The sequence below is a fragment of the Miscanthus floridulus genome, chromosome 7, assembly GCF_019320115.1.
Source record: "Miscanthus floridulus cultivar M001 chromosome 7, ASM1932011v1, whole genome shotgun sequence".
Lineage (NCBI taxonomy): Eukaryota > Viridiplantae > Streptophyta > Magnoliopsida > Poales > Poaceae > Miscanthus > Miscanthus floridulus.
The window spans coordinates 33,953,102-33,980,628 of NC_089586.1; the positions used below are offsets into that span (position 1 = coordinate 33,953,102).

The 27,527-nt window shown below is 47.9% G+C and overlaps 1 protein-coding gene across 1 annotated transcript; it reads left to right on the plus strand.

Annotated features, from left to right (window-relative positions):
• Positions 1-10,205: 10,205 nt before the first annotated feature.
• LOC136465324 (uncharacterized) lies at positions 10,206-25,772 on the plus strand. Its single transcript, XM_066464102.1, has 5 exons — positions 10,206-10,211; positions 11,534-11,723; positions 13,413-13,481; positions 24,253-24,321; positions 25,679-25,772. The coding sequence occupies exons 1-5, from the start codon at positions 10,206-10,208 to the stop codon at positions 25,717-25,719; spliced, it is 375 nt and encodes a 124-aa protein (XP_066320199.1). The 3' UTR covers positions 25,720-25,772.
• Positions 25,773-27,527: the final 1,755 nt, after the last annotated feature.

Sequence of the window (27,527 nt, forward strand, 5' to 3'; positions counted from 1 at the left end):
ATTTTTCTAGATATTGCTTTTAGAGTATCTCTAACGATGCTAACCAAAACAGACCATCTACTTTGTTTGGGTAGCCACTTTTCTCCAGCAACACTAACTAAAGCGTGCCTCCCAAATAGATACTTCTTCAAACGCGAATAAAATAGAGCCTTCCCATTGATTTAGACTCCTGTTGGCTAATACCTGCACGACACTGCCCCAGCAATCGGAGGCCACGGGTCCTACTGGGTCCACTTCCAGCCCTTCTTTCTCGCGTCAAAATAACTCTGCCCCATCTCCTCACTTGCCAAAATAAATAAAAAAAAACAGAAAACAGACCTCGCTGCCTCCGCCAAAGAAACACCGTACCTCGCCGCCTCCGGGTTCACGTTCACGCCTTTTCCTCTTCCCCGGCTGCGACGCGCGCAGGTGTAGTGCCTAGCCCTACCGGAAGCTACGCGTGTCGATTGAATCGCTTCGTCGCTTCTTCCTCTCCCCTAGTCGCGGAGCTGTGTGGATGTCGCTGGCCGTTGTGCGCCGCAGTATGACGGAGGGACGGTGTCACGGGGTCGGAACCGCGGCAAGCATTGTTGTTCGAGTTGGTGTCATAGTACGTATCTCTGGTGGCTCGGGTGGACTCAAGAATACAAGAATCACAGAGAGGACGCAACGGTTTCTCCTAGTTTGAGCCAATCGATGCCTTACATCCAGCAACTGATGATCCTTATAGTTAAGAACACCCAAAAATGGGAGGGGTTACAATCGAGTGTACAGGAGGAAGGAAGAGATTTGGTAGGGGGTTAGCTCGATGCTAATCCTGAGGTTGCCTCACCACCGGTGGAGTCTTCCCCTTGTCAGAGAGGAGGAAGACGATGAGTGCGGTGGAGGAGCTCTTGGTGCTCCTCTCTCTCTAGGTTGCTCTGCTCTCGGTGCTGAGTAGGAGCGGATGGATGAGGAATGGAATGATCTATCTAGGATCGTCCTCCTACCTCTAGAATCCGGCCTTATTCCTTATATATCGAGATAGGTCGGGTACATGGCGGTTTAGGGGGTTGAGCCTATGGTCTACATGCGCCGGAGTTTAGGAGGGTCTTACAACGACGCTCAGTGAACCGTGGTGGTGTCGTGGTGCCGAAGAAGCCCTAGGCATTATTCGGCTGCTCTGTTCTGACACTCTACGTGTTAGGCTTTGTTGGCTTAGACCGGCCTCCCCTAGTTGGATCTTCTAGAGTCTTCTTGGTGGCGAAGGAGGTCGGCTCCAGAGGGCTAACGCACGGGCCTGGGAGCCCCCGAGCCCCCGGAGGCCGAGAGAGAACTTGTCTTCTTGTGTCACGCCCTGTGCGTGACCTTGTCGGGGGAGCGGCCGGCAAGGCCACGTCCAAGGTGCTATGTTGAGGAGCCCCCGAGCCTTGATGGCTTGGGGCTTGTCTTCTTGTGCCCGGGCCTTGGCTGGTGTCATAGGCCAGGCAGGAGCTGAGGGCTAGGCTCAGGTTTCTCGTCGATCGGGAGCCTAAGGCTTGGGTGAGCCCTCGAGCCCTGAGCAGAGACCCTAGCGTGCTCGGGCTCAGGCAAGTTCCTTAGTCTGAGGGTGCGCACGAGCATACCCGATCGGTATAGCCCCCCGAGCCCTCAGGGGATCCTAGAGGGATCAGGAGGGTCTCTTCGGCCGGGAACCATAGATCCTGAGGTTTAACATACTCATATGTTATGATCTCGTCAGGAGCCTCCGAGCCCTTCGTGGCCTCACTTATACGTGATGGTGACGAGGGGCTGAATTCGATCTTTCGATGACCGAACTTAGCCATGACAGGGATAGCTTCCGTTGATGGGAGTGTGATGCCTACGTGGGGCCCTTTCCCCAGTGTGATGGGGGGTGCTCAACTGTCATGGCCGGGCAGTAGTGGTGCTGACCCTTCTTTTGATCCTATGTCGCCTAGGTCTACAGTTCGAGCGAGGGTTTGGTGAACTTGTCTGGGAGTTACCAACTTCAGGCCTAAGAGCACCCTTCTTTTTGGTCGGAGCCTACCATGGGTTGGGTGATCAAGAGCATCTGGGCTCTGGCTCAAGGCCACATGATCACCCAGTGCGCCATGCCCTTCTGGGGCTTCAGTAGCAGGCCCTGATCCTCTTAGACTGGCCTTCATGGGTCGACCTTCTATGGCCATAGGTTGGGGTGCGGGGAGCGCACCGAGCTCGGGCGAGGGACCATCTTTGGGCCCACCGCTCAGCAGCTCCCGACCCAACTCTAGAGAGTTGGTTGGTTTTGGGGGTGCGCCGCCCGAGCGTCTGTCGATCAGGGGGTCAGGTTGCTCCATCTGGGGAGCCGACGTAGCCCCCCGAGGCCGTTGTGGGGCCTCCTTGTCAATGGGCATGGTGGCTTCTGGGCACGTCCTATCCGCTGACACTCTGTGCAGGCGGTTGATGGAGCCTAGGATGCCACGCCCGGCGGAGGAGTTATGGCGTGCACTCCTGCGCCGTCCCACTTCGTCTAGGAGATGGGACGTTGGGTCACATGGTGTGGATCTGGTGGAGGAGGAGCCACGACACTTGGCGTGCACGGATCCAAGCCGTTGATGGCGGTCGATGGGCCTAAGGGTCGGCAGCGGCTGCCGTCATCGTGTAGGCAGTTTTGGGGCAGCAGATTTTGCGGCCATATATTATAATCGGGTCATTCCCAATTAATGAAATGAAATTACTTTCGTTTGTAATCTCATTGCTCACTGTCGACGGTCACTAACATCAATTATAAACCATCAACATAACATGTATTTAGACTTAATTCCATCACCAAACATAAGTATAGGGGTTTAAACTAATAAATTCCATGAGTTTTGGTGAATCCGTGTTTTCAGCAGGGTTTATCTAGAAAACCGCTAAGGGGGACCTATTCGTCAAAGGAAATCATGTAATTCCATAGCATAACCGACGTGGAAAGACTCTAGAAGACTTCTATGTGGCTTTCCACAAAGTGGAGCCTGAGACACTGACATGTGGGGCCGGCCAGCCCCATAAGCAGGCCGCCCGACCCCTAGGGTCCACCAATTAGCCCCTCATTGCTAAGTCGGTTCCCCACCGCCTCCTAGATTTCATCTATGTCGTCCTTTAAGTTGGTTTGATCCAAGGGCTCACGTTAGACGCTCTGGCCTATATAAACAGCCCTATACCCCCTCCCTAGGTAGATCCCTGAAACCTTAATTCATATCATGAGGATCAGAGCCAGCTATCAAGAGAAGATTAGTCATCAATAGGATCTAGTCTTATAAATAGAAATAGTGAGATAGAGAGTGAGGGAAGAGTTTGGAGGAGGTGCTGACCTGTCGGTGCTCTCTCTATGGCTTGTACCTTGGCAGATTCAAGTTCTATCTAAGCTTGCTTATGAGATTTCTCTGGTAATCAACTTTTGATTTAAGTAAGCATCTTGTTTATATTGTTCATCAAGTTTGTGACTCTTTTGAGTGCTTTATTCACTACATAGGGGGAGTAAAGTATTAATCATAAGTGTAAGCGTGGTGCTTAGACTTGGGTTAATCGTGGATGGACCCTATATTCCAGAAGGTGGTAGATCACGTGAGTGACATAAGTTCTATATAGCCTGTACTATATAGCTTTGTTGATCCTTTGTAGTCCACCTCTCGTTTGTAGGCACACATAGGACGCGGTTGCGAAGGAAAGCATCCTCTACTGGTGCATTTCCCTAGTAATGTCTCTAGTTGGATAGTAGAAGACATAAGCTTACCCAAGTCAGAACTAAAGAACTTTAGTTATCCTCTGTACGCTCCTATTTATCTTTAGCCTTGTTACTACTCCTAGTTAAGTTAAACCTTAACCTAGTCGCTACCCCTTGTTAAGTTAGACCATAGTTAGTCCCACATGTTTTCTTGTGGATACGATACTTAGAATACTTCTGGGTAAAAGCTACAGCGGTATCCATGCGCTTGTGGATTTATCTATGTGTGTTAAATATACCAACAATCTTTCTGGTGTTGTTGCTGGGGAAACGGTTGATGAATTAACTTCGAGCCTAACTTGACATTTTTTCTTTTATTTTTTCTTTTTACTATGGATTCCACTCATATCTATCAATATGCTAAACCCACGAGCGCAAGCCTAAAGCCACCAAAATCTTCAGAGCCTATCCTAGCACCTGGCTATGAGATGCACCCATAATTCAGGATCAATCCTTCTCGTGAGTAGGCAATGAAAACCCATACTTGCACCTATAAGAGTTTGAATAGACTTGTGTATGCTTACGTATCACTGGCATGTCTGACAAAATCTTTAGATGGAAGTTGTTTCTGCTCTCTTTAACGGGAAGAGCTAAATAATGGTACAGTCAAACCGTAGGAGGTATGAAAGGAGATTGGGAAATGTTATGCTCTAATTTTTGTTTACGTTTCTTTTCCATCTCTAAAGTAGTTAGCCTTTGAAAAGAGGTTCTAAATTTTGGACAACTAGAAGAAGAATCTCTTGGCATATCATGGGATTGTTTTAATGACCTCATCATCATTGGCCCGGACCTTGCTATTCCAGACCTAATGCTCCTTCAACATTTTTATATGGGTCTTATCAAGGATTCTGCGCAAACCCTTGATCAAGCCTCTAGAGGAGCTTTCGTTCATTTGTCTGCTAGTGAAGCAAGATCTATGCTTGATAGAATTAGTGGAAAAACTCTCTACACTAGTATTCATAATGAACTCCCCGAGGAAGAGAAGGAATCATCTTCCGAATAAGAAGAGGAAGTTTTGATAGTCAAATCACAACCACTCCAATCCTAAGATTTCACTGTCAATCCCAAACCATCAATACCCCAAAATCCTCCAAGGGAAGAAGAAATTCAACCTTTTGAAATTTCTTGTGAGGATGATCTTTTTTATGTTGATTTTGGGAAAAGCTTAAACTTCCAGTTCCACAAGAGACCTTCGAGTGAATATAATTTAAATCCTCTCAAGAATGGATCTCTTAGAAAGCGTCCTTATTCCCATATAGGATATTAGGAAGAACACAAGGGTGGCATGTCTAGTGAAACCATAGAAGGAGAGCCAAGCTATCTAGAAGCCATTCCTATTCTCTCTCCTTCTATGCCCATATTAGATATCTCATCTGAACACATCTCTAAACCCATCTTTGACCCCGATGATCCCTCTTAAGCTCTTTCTTCTAAGACTCATGATGATCTTAGAAATGCACTAAGACACCCAAAGCATAGGAATCATGAAGGCCACAAGAAAGACCAAGAAGAGCAACAACAATGGCTAGAGGATATTAAGAACTTATGTGTCGTTGCCATTGAATGGATGGACGAGGCTTTAGATAAGATCAACTCGAGAGTCACCAATCCAAGGGAAATCTTGGACAACAAAATGACCAATGAATGTCATAGGCATGGAATGATGGAGATAATGTTTCCGCCTATAAACATTCATAAAGAAACACCTTTAGAGCTTGAAAAGGAAGATAACATAGACGAGTATGGAAGTTATTTCATTTGCACCTCATCAAATCCATGCTCACATGAGAAATCCCCTGAATTAATTGGTCTCTCCAATGTTGCCACACATGAAATTTGCAACCCCCTCATGCTTCCTATTCATAAAAACTTTGAAAGGATGGTTGTAGACACATATGTTTATCATAAATATTGTAGATCTCATTGGCATGAATCTTGAGATAGGCACACAAAGGTTGGTATTGGAGGGGAAACCACTTCAACAATTTAAAACACAATTCGAAGGTTTTCCAAGGACGAGCTTCTATCCTAAAACAAGCATTTTTGGGAGATAACATAAGCTTTCACCCTTTTTGCTGTGATGCCTTTGTGAAATAAGCATAGAAATATATTTGTGAAAATATTCCTTCGGGTATTTTTTGTCACTAACCATTCTAGGTTCGAAGCAAAAAGAATGAAGGATGATGACTCAAGGTATGTCCAACCAATCATCATGCAACACTAAATCACATCCATCCAAACTTTTTCTACAAATTCAAGCTGGGGGATAGACTTCCCTAAAAAAATATGTCTTGCCATGTTGCTAAATTATTTTGGTTATCTCTACTTTTAAGACATGCTTAATTTGCTAAATAACAATCATGTTCTTTCATCTCCGTTTGAGTAAATCTCTATAGTGTTTTCATTTTACCTTTGTCTGTCATAGTAAGTTTTGGTTTGGAAGTACTCGACATACTTTCAAAGGTTTTTTAAATTAAGTGAGGTGCTTAGGTTAAAATGCCTTCCTTAATCAAATTAGACATGGAGTCTAGTTTGGTTATTGAACTAAAAATTGCTTTGGCAGATACTGGATATTTTATTGGACTAACCTCTACAGGAAATTCTTGATTCAATTTGGGTAAGTCATGAGATGAATTCAAATCGGAGATGAAGTAAGGTGATGTTTGTTTCCACGATGTCGTATCGCGCGTTCGTGTTTGAGCGAATGCGGCTCCGTGGCCATGTTTTGGGAATCATCGAGCCACGTTCATTTTCTGCGCATCTCAATCGCCAATGCGCTTATGAGTAGAAACAAACAGGCCCTAAGGCACATGTCGAACTCCAATAACATGGTGCAGAGAAGACACAACTCATTCATCATGGATGAAAGAACTGTAAGTATCAAAGATCATTCACTTTGTCTTTAGCTACAAGTTACCTTTGCCTTGAAGCCATGCTTGTATAGAACATGATAAACAAAAACTATGCTAAAATAATTCTAACACTATCTTTTCATTAGCATAGAGGGAAATTACAAAATTCTAGACAAACAACCCGTGTTTCAAAATTGTATTTTCCTTCAGGTATGTATTGTGCACTAATCCTTTGCAGGCATAAAACAATGAGTGAGGCAAAAGGTCTAACAAGGTGTCAAAAGATCAAAGAGCAAAAAGATGGCATGACAAAAGGATGAGAAAGAAAGGGTGTAATCTAGGAGATAAGAAGCTCATGAACAACTCGTACTGCGGGGCTAGTCAAATAAGGAAAACTTTATACAAAAAAGAAAGGACCATCACAGGTCATCTACCATTCATCATGTGGTGTCATCACGCGTCAATGACGAAGGTAACATCCTAGGGTAAATCGTCATCATTTAAAAAGTTTTTCCCTGATTCTAGTATGCATATAATAAAAATAAGAAATAAACATGCTTGAGTTATAAATTTACTTGGTCCACCTGATTAACTCAACATGTTTTCAAGCTTGTTCCTAGCACCACTTTCTTGATCTCATAGTTTTAACTAAATGAGGTAAAATATTGCACATCCTATCTCTAGAAGATAATAGTCATAATCATGTAAAGTTTGATACATTATGTAAAGATAGACAATCCTTCCATAGGTTGAACAATTCAACCCTTTATGCCAAATGAACTTAAATGCTACATTCATACTCAATCTTTTAATCATATCACCCATGTTGTAATTAAACAAAACACATAACACCAGCTTCATCTTGTTCAATGTGCCTAAGGATAGAGAGGAATACGTAAAGTTTTGGTTCTATTGGTGTTCTCCCACCAACAAAGCCCATGCACTTGATCTCTACCTTGTTTTATGAGCAGGACACACTTCAAGTAAAGTATGAGGGAAAACATTCGATTTCCCAAATTTCTATAAGTGAAGGTCCTAAATCTATCCAACCAAAATCAAAACTCACAACCAAAACAGATTTGGTAGAAGAAGGTGTCATCACCATTAGAGGCACCACCATAAGAATCCTCATCTTCAGAGCGAACCGAGGTACTTGATCAATGAACTTCACAAGGAGATGTTTGGATCGAAGGACTTACAACACCGAACCCTCACTGAAAGAGCTAGCTTGGGGAGAAGCACTCCCGTGTATCCCGGTAAGTATTCTTTCCCTTTTTATCTTAATTTTAGTTTCTTTTCAATAGTTGAAAAATTGATAAATGAAACAAAATAAAAAGTTATCTTTATAATAAATATATATAGCTAAAGTAATAATGTGTGATCTAGTAAAATTGAAAACAAAATAAAATGTATGTTTAATTTGTTTTTAAGAGCTGAATAAAATAAAGAGGACTCAGAATAAACTCTTAATTGAAAATGATGAATAGTTGCTCTGTTGTAATTCCTTTCAAGTACCTAGTTTTTAGCCTTAAATTCTCCTAAGTTTTAGATACGACTGATTTGATATAAAAATTTACTCTGAACTTGAAATCCGTGGGTAGCATATACTTGATCTAAGTCTAGATAATTGATAGATATGATATGAGAAGATCTGAGCTGCAGTTTATATTGTTCCAAGTAACACTAAAGTTCTAGAGATTTATCTTTTGAAAAACACAGAAATGCTTCATGATAAGTTCATGTATGACAAAGCTTGAATTCCCACCAGAGCCATACATGTTATTTAGGCTAGGAAAACTTCTACATATATATTGCTTGCTTTTGCATTGAGTTTTGTCAATCTTTATTGACCTTATGAGAGGTTTGTCATGCTCTGAAAATCAAGATCACATACACACATATATCTGTTGCTCCTACACAGGGAGTACACAAAACATGTCTTCCATCTAGATCCACCAAAAAAATGTTTTATTCCTACACTAGGAGTGAACACAAAAACATACTTGATAGGTTTTTCATCCACCAAATAAATGCTCCAAGTTCTTGTTGCTATCTCTCAAGGTTTTGTTGTAGAAAAGAGACATGGGGCTATGCAAAAGTTATTTATAAAAAAGAGGAAAACAAGAGATGAGAAAAATGGACAAGTGTTCAAGATATTTAAAACAATGGGTACTCAGATGCTCGTCTAAAAAAAAGAAAAGATGAATAAAATAGTCCCTGCTCTCTAGCAAATGTTTCCCAGTTTTAAAGGAGAGATATGTGTAACACCCTCGGTGTTATACAATAAATTATTTACTAAAACATGTCATAAGCATCATGTTTATGTGTTAATGCAAGTGATAAAGTGTGTAGATCAATTTCTGTAACTCGAAACGATCAACTAAAATGCAGAGCGAAAGTTGATTCGATAGTCATGTTATATCACTTAGGGTTTAAAACCAATTTTTATTAAGCAAAAATGCTATAGAACATGTGTGTGATACTTAAATAAAGTTTGAAGTACAAACTTTATAGATGATAGTGAAATACTTGCGGTCGAAAAATGATATTACTAGCGAATGTTTCCACTAGCTTAGAAATCGCAAATGGAAATCAAATTCAGCTCTAAAACTTAGAATTTTTCAATTCTACCGACTGCTAGACATTGCTATGTTTAGTAATTTTTTGTGAGAGATTGGGTGATGGAGTAGGGTAGTATTATGGCTTGTTTTAGTAGCCTAATATACCCTCTAAAGTATAACAAAAGTGGTTTGGGGATTGGATCAATGGTTTAGACGTCTCAAACACTTTAAAATCCATGCATAACATGAACTCGGGCCATCTTCTTATGTTGGGCGCAGTCACCAGGCCGTTCTGCCCTGACGTCATGGCGTCGGTGCGTCGGGCATGCGCGCATGCGTGCATGTGGCCATGCTGGCCGGCTGCTACTGCTACTGCCATAGCCTGGCCACGATGGGCAGGCCGCTAGCCACCAACTGCGAGCCACTGCGCCCACCGCTCACCTGCGCCTGGCTATCCTACCACCATGCCGCATTGCTGCCACTGTCGTCGCACCGCCTAGGCTTGGCCAAGGCCGGCCACAGTGAGCCGCTGGTCCTACACCCTGCTGCTCTACCTCGCACTGCTATTTGGGTGCCGTCACGGCCGCGCTGTGCTTCTGTCACGTCCACACTACCAGCACTACTCACGTCACGACGCTGCTACTACCGTCACATTGTTGTCACATCCACGCTGATCTACTACACCTCTATGCTTTTGCCAGCCTTATGCGTGTCGCCTCTGCTGCGTGCACGTGGGTGAGCTACCATCGCCACGCCATTTATGGCACTGCAGCACGGGGGCCACACCGGTCGGACGCGCGCTTGTGTTGTCCGTAGCGCCGACGCATGGGCCTCCCATGCTCGTCGCTCGTGTCCCGCCAAGGCATGGACAAGCCATGCCCACCTACCACGCCGTCTCTCTCTTTCTCTCTTTCTCCCTCTATTTTCTACCGCCATCGTGTCATGTCACGATGAAGCTAGAGAGCGAGCACCTCTCATCAATTCCTCATGCTCACATCTCTGCCTTCATGCCCCCTCTCAAGCTAACCCCACCCTGCCTTAACTCACGTCACACCAAGCTCCAATTTTGGAGCTTTGTCCGCCACCATGCCGGTAAGGCCTATCGCCGCCTATGTCATGGCCAGTCTCCACCTCTTCACCTCACGCCAATTCCTCTACACCACTAGCTAGCCTTGGCTCCCTCTTCATCATGTGCATGCTAGTCGCAACTCAAGTGCCGCCTTCTCGCCATTGATGCGGCCATGCCTTTGCGGTCCGCCATTCACCTCATAGCGTGCACGTGGCTAGTCTCGCTCGAGTCATCTCCGATCGAGCTGGCTTCTCGGTAAGGTCACTCGTGAGTGGTCGTTGCTCACCCGCTACCCCTACCACCTTATTGTTGCTGTGGCTCGCCTGAACGCCGTCGCCGTTGCCGCCGGGTGCCCGTCGTCGTGGATAGGTCCCTCTATGGTGTCCTAGCTCATGCAACCATCGGCCATCGTCTCGCATAGAACCCTAGGTGAGCGTCGGCCTCATAGATAGGACCGCTACCTCTGTAACAACCCAAAAATCCACACACCAAAAATTCCAACTACAAAATTTTTCTTTCTTCAAAACCCTTGAGTGGTGATGTGGCATGTAGGAAAACCCCTAACCTTGCACTAACTAAACCTATATGACTAGCACGAGTATCTCACCTCATCACCTAGAATTTATTCTACCACCTAGCATACATCAAGTTGCATCATATTCAACATGGTGATTTGGATTTTATTTGATTTAAGTGTTGATTAAATAAAAGCTAACAAATATGTGTTTATAAATAAATGAACTAATATGGAATTAATATCCCAATAAATACTTTGACCAATGTTTATCACCATGGAACATTTTATCAGAGGAGAAGGAGGCCACTTTGATTTATATACAGGAGAGAAGTGTAACATAATACTAAAGGTAAGAAGAGGGAGGCAGCAGCTCAGCCCAGCCTGCCTCGACCGGCCCAGCCAGCCAGCCCAGCATCACCGCCCATATGTGCATGCCACTGACGAGCCGGACCCGCCCGTCAGCCGTCACGCAGGCACGCCGCCGCATCAGGACAAGTTGATAGATGGGCCCCCTCTGTCAGCCACCCAGCTACAGGATCATCTTCTTCCCCATGCCAGCCTCATCTCTCGACCGAGCCCCGACCAAAGCAGTAGACGCGGGCCCAGATTCATGCACATCGCATGACCCTGTTCCCCACCTTAGCGCCGTGCCCACGCAACCACCCCCGCGCACGAGAGCCGTCCGATGTGCTCGGCACATCACCAGCCGTTCCGTCATCCACCATGGGAGCTTAGAGCTCCGGCTATAAAAGCCACGGCCCTCGGTTGCCCTAGCGTTCGCCCCATCACCCCGCCGCCCCTTGGTGGCCAACCACTTCACCGAGCTAGAGAAAGGAGAGAAAGAAGGAAGGGAGAGGGAGGAGGAAGAAGGAGTCTCCGTCGGAGCACCTTCGAAGCCACCAGAGCAGGAGACGACGCCAACATCTTCATCACCGTTGCGGGTCGGCACTGCACTGCTTCTGTCTACACGGCCACGACTCTCCACTGCACCACCATCCTATCTCCCACGACACCTACGGTGAGCGCCCGATTTTTCCCTGCTCACCGCCGGACTCTGCTATTCCAGCCATGGCGCTCCACACCGTGAGCGCGTAGGCCGAGGCCATCTCCGGCCTCTGGATACACAAGCACAGCATCCACGACCACACCGTAGACCCCTCCTAGCCCCATGGACGCTGTAGCCAAGCACCCTCATGCCGCGCTCACGACGCCACCGCTATGGCGCAGCCACCACCGGCTCACCCGACCACCTCGCTAGACTGGAACCTAGCCGTAAAGCATCATCGTGATGACCGGAAGATAGCTGCGTAGACCGAGACTCTGTTAGCAGGCCACAGCGCCCTGGCCAAGAGCACCAGACCTCGGCCGGAGCTCCGCCGTGCACCACCACCGCTCGCGGACTCCACCACACCTTTTGGGTCACCATCGTTACTTCACCATGTCGCCTGCTAGCCGTCTGGACAAGGAACGAGGCACCAGGACCACTAGAACAGACCACCATGACTCCGTCTCGCTCACCGAGGCCACCTACAGAGACCACATGTAGAGGCCACATGTAGAGGCCACACGCAGAGACCACATGTAGAGGCCACATGTAGAGGCCACACGCAGAGACCACACGTAGAGGCCACACGTAGAGGCCACATGTAGAGGCCACACGTAGAGGCCACATGTAGAGGCCACACGTAGAGGCCACATGTAGAGGCCACATGTAGAGGCCACACGTAGAGGCCACATGTAGAGGCCACATGTAGAGGCCACACGTAGAGGCCACATGTAGAGGCCACACGTAGAGGCCACATGTAGAGGCCACACGTAGAGGCCACACGTAGAGGCCACATGTAGAGGCCACACGTAGAGGCCACATGTAGAGGCCACACGTAGAGGCCACATGTAGAGGCCACATGTAGAGGCCACATGTAGAGGCCACACGTAGAGGCCACATGCAGAGGCCGCTGAGACTCCGTCTCACTCGTAGAGGCCACATGCAGAGGCCACTGAGACTCCGTCTCGCTTGCAGAGGCCACATGCAGAGGCCGCTGAGACTCCGTCTCGCTCATAGAGACCACATACAGAGGCCACTAAGACTCCGTCTCGCTCACCGAGACCACATGCAGAGGCCACTGAGACTCCGTCTTGCTCGTCGAGACCACATGCAGAGGCCGCTGAGACTCCGTCTCGCTCATAGAGACCACATACAGAGGCCACTAAGACTCCGTCTCGCTCGCCGAGACCACATGCAGAGGCCACTGAGACTCCGTCTCGCTCGCTGAGACCACATGTAGAGGCCACTGAGACTCCGTCTCGCTCGCCGAGACCACATATAGAGGCCGCTGAGACTCCGTCTCGCTCGCCGAGACCACATGTAGAGGCCACTGAGACTCCGTCTCGCTCGCCGAGACCACATGCAGAGGCCATTGAGACTCCGTCTCGCTCGCCGAGACCACCGTGGACCTGTCACAGTGTAACACGTGTCAGCCCATGATTAATTTAGCCTTTTCCATTTTTAGAAATGATTTAAACTTCGGAAATTCATAACAAATTCATACGACCTCAGAAAAATATGAAACCAGGACCAAAATTCATCTAAAATCGAGCTCTACGCAATGAACCCATGTTTGAGTGCATTTGGCTCTTTTGAATTTTCATTGCTTCTTTGTGCTATTCTATAGACGTCGCTGACGCGACTATAATACGATCGTTGCAGACTCGGAGGAGAACCTGACAGACGAGGATCGTGAGTACCGAGAGGAGTACGGAGACGACTACACTGAAGGTGCCACATCCCACCCAACTTCGTAGCACCTATTACGCATGGCTAATATAGAACTGCTAGTGCTTTACTATGTTGTTATATTCACACTGTGATAGGACTTGCATGGTAGTATGCCTTCTTGATGGCCTTTACCTTGACGCAACCTTGTCCCTGCTCACCCAGCTGTTAGGCTAGTCACACGCTTGCTACTATATTTCATTGCTTATTACTTCTACTACGCTTGCACTACATTGATGCGTGGTGGAAACTAGTATTATCTGGACTATGGGGAGAGTGCCGCGTGTGTGACTTGGGTGCGTGGAGGGTGAGGGTTGTGTCGACCAAGTTGGAGTATATGACGAGCCTCGGGCAAGTCTTGCCGTAGGGTGCTACCTGGGCACCCCTGGAATGGATACCTGTGGTGGGTAAATGGATACCTGTAGTGGGTAAATGGTATACGAGGTGGCCTTGGGTGTGAACCTATGGTGGGTGGAGCCCAGGGTGGAGGTGCTGTGGTGGCATGGTAAATGGAAACCCTGATGGAGACATTCTGGCTTGGTCATCCCTAAGGACTTACTAGTACTCAGATTCACAGGGAAGCCTTACGTACCACTCGCCCTATATGGTGCGGGACGGCCGGACTACTTGGTAGGATATTGCCACTACTGCTAGGTTGTTAGCGGACAGTGTAAGGAGGTACGGGGTACGGAGGATCTCCCCCACACCCTTCCGAGACTTCATGGAGACCTTGTGGACCCGGCTCATGACTCACAGTTTCAGCCACCCCAGACCGGACTTGGGGTGAACCAGGGCTGAATGGTAGAGTGGCATTATCCTAGGCTAGCAAGCGGCCGGAATCAGCCCAGTTGATGACGGTCAGCGAGGAAGGTGGATCTTGTGGTTATGTAAAACCTCTGCAGAGTGTATGGTTGATCGATCGATACATGTGCCGACTTGTCGGCTATGGACCTTTCCTGGGTTTCGCTTAAACTAGATATGAGATGAGTCCTTCTCTTCTTCCCCCAGGGAGTGAGTGTTCGGTCGTAGCCAGGGGCTACAGGCCTTGAGACAGTGCCGAGAGGGAGTTGGCCTGTTGACTGAGCGATGGTATGGGTGTGGTATGGTGAAGGTGTGGAGATGGTGGTATATCGGTTCTAGGATCGAAACCCGGCTTTGGAATGGGAATGGGGTGGAATGGGTGTGGTAATGGTGTTAAAACCTGACTATGCTGTTATATACTTGATATGCTAATACATAGGAAACCCCAGCCTTATAGGTTCCTTTGAATATATCCGACTTGCATCCAATTACCACAAAGCAATGCTCATAGGGTTGGGAGTGGCCAGTACAAATCGTACTGATAAATTTTGGCATACAGGTTCTGCTGAGGAGTATAGCTCCGAGGAGTTTGACGGTTGAGGGATTCGTTCCTACGCTCGAGTTTGGCGATCTTATCTTCAAGCTGTTCTGAATGAATGCTACTTTTGATTCTGCCAATGCGGCGATGTAATAATTTATGTAACTCCGCACTATTTGTACTCTGATATTATCGATGTATGGATGTGATCATCGACTGGAATTTGGGTAATATGATCTACCACGGTCTTATTACACTTTGACTCTGTGGATTTCCCATCGTGGAAATCGGGGTTGTTTCAGTTGGTATCAGAGCCATACTTGACCTTAGGACGAAACCCTTAGAAATGGACGATAGAATAGGACATGAACAGCCCCTCTTTCGGTTATATACCGACCCTGCATTTACTTTTATGCAAGGCTTATCTATTATTGACCTGCTAACACATGTCCCCTTGAAACATGCAGATGGCAACGAACGTCGACTGGCCGCCTCTAGGACCGCTACCTCTGGACCATGCCAAGCTTACCTTTGACCTACGTGAGCTTGGGGGTTTTGCACAGACCCTCTGCCGAGTTCTCGTCATGTTAGGTGTTCCCGAGGAGCTTGTCAAGGTCACCTGCACCGGGAAGCCAGCTAAGGAAGGAGGAATCGAAGGACCGATTGTCACCTCAGTGGAGTTTCCAGCTAGCACTACCTTACCTTCAGTCCTAGCTTTCACCGAGTTGACTATAGAGGACACAGTCGAGGAGGGACTACAGGGCTATCTCACACAAGGCACTTCGCAGAGTGATGAGGGACCACTACGAGCACCCTAATGACGACAGAGTTTCGTCTACTTCCCCAGGCCCTCGACCTCAGCCTTACCCCTAGTGAGCAGAGTTTTGCAGCAGGCAGAGTTATCCTCGCAGAGGAGGACAGATGCCTTCGAGTCTCAGCTATTCACCTACTAGAGCAGGACAGGTACGTGACCCAGCTTGAGCAGAAGAGACGACAGAACCAGGCCCTTCTGTGGGAGCACCAGGAGCGAGACTCGCAGGGAGCACAGGAGCGGGCTAGTCTACTTGAGATAGTGGCCAAGCTACAGGACGAGCTCAACCATCATGATGAAGCCCACAGAGCCGAGGTCGCCGACCTACAGGACAAAGCCGCCGACCTAGGCAACAGGAACTGCTACCTCGACAGCAAGGTCTTGGAGTTGCAGAGAGAGTTGGACGACAAGAAGGCCGAGTTCAACCGTAGAGGGGATAGAGAGAGATCCAAGGGGATTGACATGCTGAAGATCCAATCTCGGAACAAGACCCTGACTCAGGAGCTGGAGGAGTCCAGGAAGAAGGCCGTTCACAACCAAGGTCACCTGATCGAGGCACTCAGGCAGACCGAGTACCTACAGGACAAGTGTGAGAGGACTTGGCAGGCTTGGCAGAAGTCTGACAGGAAGCGCCTCAGGGAGATGAAGGGTATGTGGGATCAGCTACCCAAGGAGATTCGCAGCAAGACGAGGCCTAAGATGGAGGAGTTTGAGTTAGCCCCGACTCGCCTCAACCTAGACGCCTGCCCCTACCCTACCAGGAGCCAAGCCTACTGAGGAGCTTGCCGAGGCCTTGAAGTACGTGTCCCAACTTCACAAGTCTGACGGGAGAGATCGAGATCGAGAACAGTCGTATCCCAGCTGCGGTATACGAGTTGGAGTAGATGACCCTGCATGGTCATGAGTCATGTCAGTAGCTTCCATGAGTTGTACCCCTTATGAGATGTATTATGAGACACTATGCGTAGAACGATTCTCGCACGTCTTCAAGTGTAGCTACTGGAGATGATGCTATGTAATAAAAAACCATGTAATGAATGCTTCGGATCTTATTGCATCTTTATGAATCTTACTGCTTCTTTTGTAATGAGTGTTGGATAGCATAAATATTTTTCTTTAAATCGTTGAAATCATGTAATCATATTGAATTATAAGCACATATGGCACAAGCACTAAACTCTCTATGATCCGTGTTGTAGATGCTGAATCGTCGTTCTATTCGCTTAAGGCAGCGAGGACGTGCGCCCCACCCTGAACCAGTTGAACCCCAATGGGGGACTGTGGTGGCAACAACGTGGTCGTGGCCGGAGGTCGTGGACATGGAGGGATACCCTTCCACCTGGAGAATACCCCACCGCCTGAGGAGAACATTCCTCCACCACCACCAACGAACCTGGCAGAAGTGGATGTGCACAACAGACCCAGCTTCTTGCAGCTCTTGTTGAAGGAGAAACCGTCGCCAGGGAGGACAGCAGGAATGACTTCCAAAGGAAGCTAGAAGGATTCCTGAAAGCTAAGGCCACCTTCCTATGATGGCACCGATCTGACCCACTGGTAGCCGATGACTGGCTCAAGGAAATGGAGAAGAAGCTTGACCTCACTACTTTCACCGATGATGAGTGTGTTGGAGCTGCCACACACCAGCTCACGGGTGCAGCACGCGCCTGGTGGGATAGTTTCAGTGACTCCCATGAGGACCCTGCCCACATCTCATGGGATGAGTTCGCTGAAGCATTCACTGAGTACCACATTCCCAAGGGTATCATGGAGGCCAAGGCTGAGGAGTTCCGCAACATCAAGATGGGAAAGGATAGGGTGACTGAGTACACTACCCGTTTCACCAACCTTCTTCGCTATGCCCTCCCTATGTTGTGAACTCTGAGAAGGAGAAGCTGTACTACTACCGCAAGGGACTTAACCCGCATATCAAGCTGAAGTTTGGCGGTATTGAGAGCAACACATTGCGTGCTCTGGTGGATCGCTGCATCCAGATTGAGAAAGACCGTGCTGAAGCTGGAGAAGAGTACAGGGAGAGAAAGCGTAAGCCTGAGGAGTCCTTCCGTGGCCGTGATCGCAAGAGGTTCCGCAGAGATGCACCAACCAGGGAACGCTATCGCCACAACAGGGAGGACAACCCTGGATCGAGTAGAGGTAGTGGAGGCTACACCACCAAATACTCCCGCCCTGCTCAGGATCGTTACACCCGGGACCGTTATGCTCAGGACCGCAACACTCAGGATCGTTCCAACCGTCCCCGCACAGTGAATGAACGCCCAGCACAGAACCGCTCCGCATCAGGCACTGGAAACTGGAAGGCACCCGCGCCAACCCCTACAGGCGGTATGCCTTTCACCTGCTTTGCATGTGGACAACCAGGTCACAAAGCCGCTGAGTGCCCTCAGAACTCAGCTGCACAGAAGTCTCAGTTCAAGGGATCTGCTACTCATGGACGTCTCAACCATCTGGACGCCGAGGAAGCACAAGCTGCCCCTGACGTGGTGTATGGTATGTTTTTAGTTAATGGCAATACTGCATCAGTTCTATTTGATTCTGGAGCAACTTGTTCATACATATCATCCAAGTTTGCACGAGCGCATGACCTGCCTGTAACCCCACGTGAAAAGCCTATCATCACCAGCTCACCCTTAGGAGATCTAAAGTGCACCCACATATGTAAGGGAGTGAGTCTTACTATAGAGGGTCTTACCTTTGAAGCCGACCTAACCCTATTACCTTCCACTAACCTAGATGTCATCTTAGGCATGGATTGGTTAACTATTCACCGAGGTATCATATCATGTTCACCTAGATACGTCCAAGTGACCCATCCATCAGGCCAAGTTGTTAGATGTGAACCCCAGTCTGGAAAATCCACCTCTATCCTATGTGCCCTGAAAGCAAGTTCAGAATCTCAAAAAGAGGAGGAGACAGTTCATGATGTGCCAGTAGTCAGAGACTATCCCGATGTATTCCCTGAAGAATTACCGGGTATGCCACCAGACCGTGATGTAGAGTTCATCATTGATCTGTTACCGAGAACGGGACCCATTGCCAAGAGACCCTATCGCATGTCAGTTGATGAACTGGCCGAGCTCAAGAATCAACTTAATGAGCTCATCTCGAAGGGATATATCAGACCCAGTGCTTCACCCTGGGGATCCCCTGTTCTGTTTGTTAGGAAGAAAGATGGCTCAATGAGAATGTGCATTGACTACCGGAACTTGAACATAGTCACCATCAAGAACAAGTATCCCCTACCAAGGATTGATGATCTGCTTGATCAGCTTCGAGGTGCCAAGTATTTCTCCAAGATTGATCTCAGATCTGGATATCATCAGATGAAGATTCGAGAGAGTGACATACCGAAGACAGCTTTTGTGACTAGGTATGGTCAGTATGAGTTCACCGTGGTGTCCTTTGGACTCACGAATGCTCCCGCATACTTCATGAACATGATGAATAAAGTTTTCATGGATGAACTAGATAAGTTTGTGGTGGTATTCATTGATGACATCCTTGTCTACTCTACCACCGTTGAAGAACATGAACATCATCTAAGAACTGTACTTGAGAAACTAGCACAACATCAGCTCTACGCAAAGTTCAGCAAATGTGAGTTTTGGCTACAGGAAGTTGCCTTCTTAGGCCATGTACTATCAGCTGAAGGTGTCGCAGTTGACCCAGCTAAGATTGAGGCTGTGAAAGAATGGGAACAACCCCGTAATGTGACAGAAGTCAGAAGTTTCTTGGGATTGGCTGGATATTACCGCCGATTCATCAAAAACTTCTCCAAGATAGCCCGTCCAATGACCAACCTTCTGAAGAAGACCAAGGAGTTTGAATGGACGCCCGAGTGTGAACAAGGCTTCTAGGAATTGAAACAGAAGCTTACCACAACTCCTGTGTTAGCATTGCCTGATATCAGCAAAGATTTCGTGGTCTATTGTGATGCATCCCGCCAAGGACTTGGTTGCGTACTGATGCAAGATGGAAATGTGATAGCTTATGCTTCTCGACAGTTGAAAGAACACGAGAACCGTTACCCTACTCATGATCTTGAGTTAGCAGCAGTTGTGCATGCTTTGAAGATTTGGAGGCACTACTTGATAGGCAACAAGTGTGACATCTACACCGATCACAAGAGCTTGAAGTACTTTTTCACTCAAGAAGATTTGAACATGAGGCAACGCCGTTGGCTGGAGTTGATCAAGGACTATGACCTAGAAATTCACTATCATCCGGGGAAAGCTAATGTAGTCACAGATGCTCTTAGTCGCAAGAGCTACTGTCACACTTTGATCACTAAATCCGTACCACCTGAGCTCAAGGAAGAGATTGATGATTTCCAACTTGAAATACTACCGCACGGCTTGTTGAATGAGCTCCGCATACAGTATGATCTCACGGATCGCATCCGTCAAGCTCAGAAAAATTATGAAGAAATCGAATATCTCCATGGTCTGATGAAACTAGGCTACAAGACCAACCACCATGAAGATGAACAAGGAACCATTTGGTTCAAGGACAGAATCTGTGTACCTTCTGATCCAGCTCTACGAGGGGAAATTCTGTCAGAAGCCCATGATTCTAAGTACTGTATTCACCCTGGAAATTCAAAGATGTATCAAGACTTGAAGAAACACTTTTGGTGGAAAGGCATGAAGACGGACATTGCAGGACATGTGGCACGATGTGACACTTGTAATAGGGTCAAAGCTGAACATCAAAGGCCTGCAGGGTTGCTAAAGCCTCTTGACGTTCCCGAGTGGAAATGGGAGAGCATATCCATGGATTTCATAGTTGGATTGCCCCGTTCACAGAAAGGCAATGATTCCATCTGGGTGATTGTTGATCGCTTGACCAAAGTTGCTCACTTTGTGCCAGTTAAGACCAAGACCAATGCCGAAAAACTAGCAGATCTATACATTGAACATATTCTCAGACTGCATGGAGCTCCCTCGAGTATTGTATCTGATCGTGGTCCTCAGTTTGTGTCTCGATTTTGGGAAGCCCTACACAAGTCCATTGGAACCAAACTTGACTTTAGTACCGCTTATCATCCACAGACAGATGGACAGACTGAACGAGTAAATCAGATCTTAGAAGACATGCTTCGCGCTAGTGTACTGAATTATGGCTCTGATTGGGAGAAATGCCTACCCTATGCAGAGTTCTCTTACAACAACAGCTACCAAGCCAGCATCAAGATGTCACCTTTTGAAGCTCTATATGGCAGACCGTGTAAGACACCTTTGATGTGGTCCCAACCGGGAGAAAGGTCATTCTTCGACTCTGCTAAGATTCAAGATGCCGAAGAAGGAGTTGCCCAAGTAAGAGAGAATTTGAGGATTGCTCAAAGTCGATACAAGAGCTATGCTGACAAAAGGAGAAGAAGACTTGAGTTTAATGTGGGAGACTTCGTCTATCTCAAAGTATCTCCGCTACGTGGGACGGTCAGATTCCATGTGAAAGGCAAGCTTGCCCCTAGATTTGTTGGCCCATACAAGATATGCAAGAGAATTGGAAAGCTCGCCTACAAACTTGAGTTACCTGAGGAACTGACGGGTGTACATCCCGTATTTCATGTGTCCCAGCTACGCAAATGTTTGAGAGTGCCCGATGAAGTGATCCCAATTGATACACTTGACATTCAAGATACACTTGAGTATAGAGAACACCCTATTAGAATTTTGGGCAGAGATACCAAAGAAACCCGAAGCAAGACTATTCCTATGTGCAAGATCCAATGGAGTAACCACACTGTGAGAGAAGCAACATGGGAGAAAGAGTCTGACCTCCGGCTACGATATCCTTACCTCTTTAAAGAGTACGATACGCTTTAATCACGAGGACGAGATTCTGTTAAGGGGGTAGGACTGTAACAACCCAAAAATCTACACACCAAAAATTCCAACTACAAAATTTTTCTTTCTTCAAAACCCTTGAGTGGTGATGTGGCATGTAGGAAAACCCCTAACCTTGCACTAACTAAACCTATATGACTAGCACGAGTATCTCACCTCATCACCTAGAATTTATTCTACCACCTAGCATACATCAAGTTGCATCATATTCAACATGGTGATTTGGATTTTATTTGATTTAAGTGTTGATTAAATAAAAGCTAACAAATATGTGTTTATAAATAAATGAACTAATATGGAATTAATATCCCAATAAATACTTTGACCAATGTTTATCACCATGGAACATTTTATCAGAGGAGAAGGAGGCCACTTTGATTTATATACAGGAGAGAAGTGTAACATAATACTAAAGGTAAGAAGAGGGAGGCAGCAGCTCAGCCCAGCCTGCCTCGACCGGCCCAGCCAGCCAGCCCAGCATCACCGCCCGTATGTGCATGCCACTGACGAGCCGGACCCGCCCGTCAGCCGTCACGCAGGCACGCCGCCGCATCAGGACAAGTTGATAGATGGGCCCCCTCTGTCAGCCACCCAGCTACAGGATCATCTTCTTCCCCACGCCAGCCTCATCTCTCGACCGAGCCCCGACCAAAGCAGCAGACGCGGGCCCAGATTCATGCACATCGCATGACCCTGTTCCCCACCTTAGCGCCGTGCCCACGCAACCACCCCCGCGCACGAGAGCCGTCCGATGTGCTCGGCACATCACCAGCCGTTCCGTCATCCGCCATGGGAGCTTAGAGCTCCGGCTATAAAAGCCACGGCCCTCGGTTGCCCTAGCGTTCGCCCCATCACCCCGCCGCCCCTTGGTGGCCAACCACTTCACCGAGCCAGAGAAAGGAGAGAAAGAAGGAAGGGAGAGGGAGGAGGAAGAAGGAGTCTCCGTCGGAGCACCTTCGAAGCCACCAGAGCAGGAGACGACGCCAACATCTTCATCACCGTTGCGGGTCGGCACTGCACTGCTTCTGTCTACACGGCCATGACTCTCCACTGCACCACCATCCTATCTCCCACGACACCTATGGTGAGCGCCCGATTTTTCCCTGCTCACCGCCGGACTCTGCTATTCCAGCCATGGCGCTCCACACCGTGAGCGCGTAGGCCGAGGCCATCTCCGGCCTCTGGATACACAAGCACAGCATCCACGACCACACCGTAGACCCCTCCTAGCCCCATGGACGCTGTAGCCGAGCACCCTCATGCCGCGCTCATGACGCCACCGCTATGGCGCAGCCACCACCGGCTCACCCGACCACCTCGCTAGACTGGAACCTAGCCGTAAAGCATCATCGTGATGACCGGAAGATAGCTGCGTAGACCGAGACTCTGTTAGCAGGCCACAGCGCCCTGGCCAAGAGCACCAGACCTCGGCCGGAGCTCCGCCGTGCACCACCACCGCTCGCGGACTCCACCACACCTTTTGGGTCACCATCGTTACTTCACCATGTCGCCTGCTAGCCGTCTGGACAAGGAACGAGGCACCAGGACCACTAGAACAGACCACCATGACTCCGTCTCGCTCACCGAGGCCACCTACAGAGACCACATGTAGAGGCCACATGCAGAGACCACATGTAGAGGCCACATGTAGAGGCCACACGCAGAGACCACACGTAGAGGCCACACGTAGAGGCCACATGTAGAGGCCACACGTAGAGGCCACATGTAGAGGCCACACGTAGAGGCCACATGTAGAGGCCACATGTAGAGGCCACACGTAGAGGCCACATGTAGAGGCCACATGTAGAGGCCACACGTAGAGGCCACATGTAGAGGCCACACGTAGAGGCCACATGTAGAGGCCACATGTAGAGGCCACACGTAGAGGCCACATGTAGAGGCCACACGTAGAGGCCACATGTAGAGGCCACACGTAGAGGCCACATGTAGAGGCCACATGTAGAGGCCACATGTAGAGGCCACACGTAGAGGCCACATGCAGAGGCCGCTGAGACTCCGTCTCGCTCGTAGAGGCCACATGCAGAGGCCACTGAGACTCCGTCTCGCTTGCAGAGGCCACATGCAGAGGCCGCTGAGACTCCGTCTCACTCATAGAGACCACATACAGAGGCCACTAAGACTCCGTCTCGCTCACCGAGACCACATGCAGAGGCCACTGAGACTCCGTCTTGCTCGTCGAGACCACATGCAGAGGCCGCTGAGACTCCGTCTCGCTCATAGAGACCACATACAGAGGCCACTAAGACTCCGTCTCGCTCGCCGAGACCACATGCAGAGGCCACTGAGACTCCGTCTCGCTCGCTGAGACTACATGTAGAGGCCACTGAGACTCCGTCTCGCTCGCCGAGACCACATATAGAGGCCGCTGAGACTCCGTCTCGCTCGCCGAGACCACATGTAGAGGCCACTGAGACTCCGTCTCGCTCGCCGAGACCACATGCAGAGGCCATTGAGACTCCGTCTCGCTCGCCGAGACCACCGTGGACCTGTCACAGTGTAACACGTGTCAGCCCATGATTAATTTAGCCTTTTCCATTTTTAGAAATGATTTAAACTTCGGAAATTCATAACAAATTCATACGACCTCAGAAAAATATGAAACCAGGACCAAAATTCATCTAAAATCGAGCTCTACGCAATGAACCCATGTTTGAGTGCATTTGGCTCTTTTGAATTTTCATTGCTTCTTTGTGCTATTCTATAGACGTCGCTGACGCGACTATAATACGATCGTTGCAGACTCGGAGGAGAACCTGACAGACGAGGATCGTGAGTACCGAGAGGAGTACGGAGACGACTACACTGAAGGTGCCACATCCCACCCAACTTCGTAGCACCTATTACGCATGGCTAATATAGAACTGCTAGTGCTTTACTATGTTGTTATATTCACACTGTGATAGGACTTGCATGGTAGTATGCCTTCTTGATGGCCTTTACCTTGATGCAACCTTGTCCCTGCTCACCCAGCTGTTAGGCTAGTCACACGCTTGCTACTATATTTCATTGCTTATTACTTCTACTACGCTTGCACTACATTGATGCGTGGTGGAAACTAGTATTATCTGGACTATGGGGAGAGTGCCGCGTGTGTGACTTGGGTGCGTGGAGGGTGAGGGTTGTGTCGACCAAGTTGGAGTATATGACGAGCCTCGGGCAAGTCTTGCCGTAGGGTGCTACCTGGGCACCCCTGGAATGGATACCTGTGGTGGGTAAATGGATACCTGTAGTGGGTAAATGGTATACGAGGTGGCCTTGGGTGTGAACCTATGGTGGGTGGAGCCCAGGGTGGAGGTGCTGTGGTGGCACGGTAAATGGAAACCCTGATGGAGACATTCTGGCTTGGTCATCCCTAAGGACTTACTAGTACTCAGATTCACCGGGAAGCCTTACGTACCACTCGCCCTATATGGTGCGGGACGGCCGGACTACTTGGTAGGATATTGCCACTACTGCTAGGTTGTTAGCGGACAGTGTAAGGAGGTACGGGGTACGGAGGATCTCCCCCACACCCTTCCGAGACTTCATGGAGACCTTGTGGACCCGGCTCATGACTCACAGTTTCAGCCACCCCAGACCGGACTTGGGGTGAACCAGGGCTAAATGGTAGAGTGGCATTATCCTAGGCTAGCAAGCGGCCGGAATCAGCCCAGTTGACGACGGTCAGCGAGGAAGGCGGATCTTGTGGTTATGTAAAACCTCTGCAGAGTGTATGGTTGATCGATCGATACATGTGCCGACTTGTCGGCTATGGACCTTTCCTGGGTTTCGCTTAAACTAGATATGAGATGAGTCCTTCTCTTCTTCCCCCAGGGAGTGAGTGTTCGGTCGTAGCCAGGGGCTACAGGCCTTGAGACAGTGCCGAGAGGGAGTTGGCCTGTTGACTGAGCGATGGTATGGGTGTGGTATGGTGAAGGTGTGGAGATGGTGGTATATCGGTTCTAGGATCGAAACCCGGCTTTGGAATGGGAATGGGGTGGAATGGGTGTGGTAATGGTGTTAAAACCTGACTATGCTGTTATATACTTGATATGCTAATACATAGGAAACCCCAGCCTTATAGGTTCCTTTGAATATATCCGACTTGCATCCAATTACCACAAAGCAATGCTCATAGGGTTGGGAGTGGCCAGTACAAATCGTACTGATAAATTTTGGCATACAGGTTCTGCTGAGGAGTATAGCTCCGAGGAGTTTGACGGTTGAGGGATTCGTTCCTACGCTCGAGTTTGGCGATCTTATCTTCAAGCTGTTCTGAATGAATGCTACTTTTGATTCCGCCAATGCGGCGATGTAATAATTTATGTAACTCCGCACTATTTGTACTCTGATATTATCGATGTATGGATGTGATCATCGACTGGAATTTGGGTAATATGATCTACCACGGTCTTATTACACTTTGACTCTGTGGATTTCCCATCGTGGAAATCGGGGTTGTTTCAGCCGGCGTAAGCGCTAGTGCCACCGCTTGCTGCGCCGAAGCACGTGGGGATGGCCGAGGACCTTGCCATTAAAAGAGGAGAAAGATCCAAGGGTTCCATTGCAAAGTCGCTGTCTATAGAAATAGTAACATGGATTGTGGGTTGGTTTGCTCATAGTCTAGGGATGCTTTTGCAAGAGTGTCGGCGCACGTGGGCTTCCTCGTCGTGGGCCGCCTCCGCGCATGGGCCGTGCCTCGCTTGTGGGCCACCGCACGCTCGCGCGCACGCGCGTTGCGTCGCGTGGGCCGAGTTGGGCCTAATTGAGTGTATATTTTTTTGTGGAGAATAGAAATAGATTTTCATTTTAATTCTGAGCTAAACTTTGGTAAATCATATAAAATCATGTAGGTATCCAAAAATTGTGAAACTAATTTTGTTAGTTCCTAAGATTGTGCTCTATCTGTTGGTGTATTTAGTTTATATATATATATATATATATATTTGTTGATACTAGGAACTATTAAATCATTTGAGAGTTCTTAATATTATTAGGTTAAATATTGTAGGAATATTTGTGGCAATATGGTGATAGCTGTAGCTTTGAAAATTTTACAGTAGCTTCATGGTATTATTATGTGCTCACTGTAATTTTTGTAGATTTAGAATAGACTTAACATAAGGGTAGTTAAATGCTCTTTGTTTCAAATATACATTAAATCGTTAGTAGAAATAAAGATATATCCTTCATTTGTAAAGCTAGGTGTTTGTTAGTTGAACCCAACACTTTACTTGATGAAGATGATAGTTAGCTTAGTATCTTAGTCATTAGAGCTATCTTAGTAGTTTACCATGTGTATTCTTAATTTAGGAGCTGTTGTTGCTAAGATACTAAGTGTTGCATCATCATCGCATGCATGTAGAGAATGAGTTGGCGGAGATCGTGACCATCGGAGACCACAAGTTTGAGGAGGTGATCCTCGTGCAGGAGGAGGTCCTGGAGCCACCACTGATTGACTGAGCTGACACCATGCCTATCCAAGGCAAACCTCAGTGCATAACCCTTATTTTGAATGATCACTAGATATATATATGTGATGTGCATTTACGTTATAGGATTTATATTGAAACTACATGCATAGATATAACTACCTAGGAGTCCTACTAGCATAGGTCAAGTAACTGCTATGCTTAGGCTATCGGTAGCGCGAGTAACCTACCGTTACTCACAATAGATGATTATTATTACCACTCTAATGATAAAATGGTGAAAGGAAATAGAGACCGGGTAGGGATATGGTACGGGTATTGGTGGGTGTAAGAGGTTGTGTCTTGCAGCCAATGGGGCATAGCTTTGGTTACACTATTTTCCCTGTCCGTGTCGGTTAAGGACCGACTGTTGCATTGGATTCTAGTCAGGTCACAAACTTATTATCCTGAGCACATACTTGTTTTTTGGGACAGGGAAGGCTTGTTGCTCTCTTGTTGTGGGTTCCGGCTCTTTCTGGACTGACTGATTGGAGGTGGGGATGGTGGAGGTCTAAGCACCACACTGAGTCCAGGACTCAGGAGTGGGGGCTTGGAGTCCAAGTT

Bases quoted from the DNA above. Each gene is read 5' to 3' on its own strand.
- LOC136465324 (XM_066464102.1), top strand. The intron at 11,724-13,412 runs GTGAGCGCCCGA...CGATCGTTGCAG, and splicing joins TATCTCCCACGACACCTACG to ACTCGGAGGAGAACCTGACA. The intron at 24,322-25,678 runs GTGCCACATCCC...TTTGGCATACAG, and splicing joins CGGAGACGACTACACTGAAG to GTTCTGCTGAGGAGTATAGC.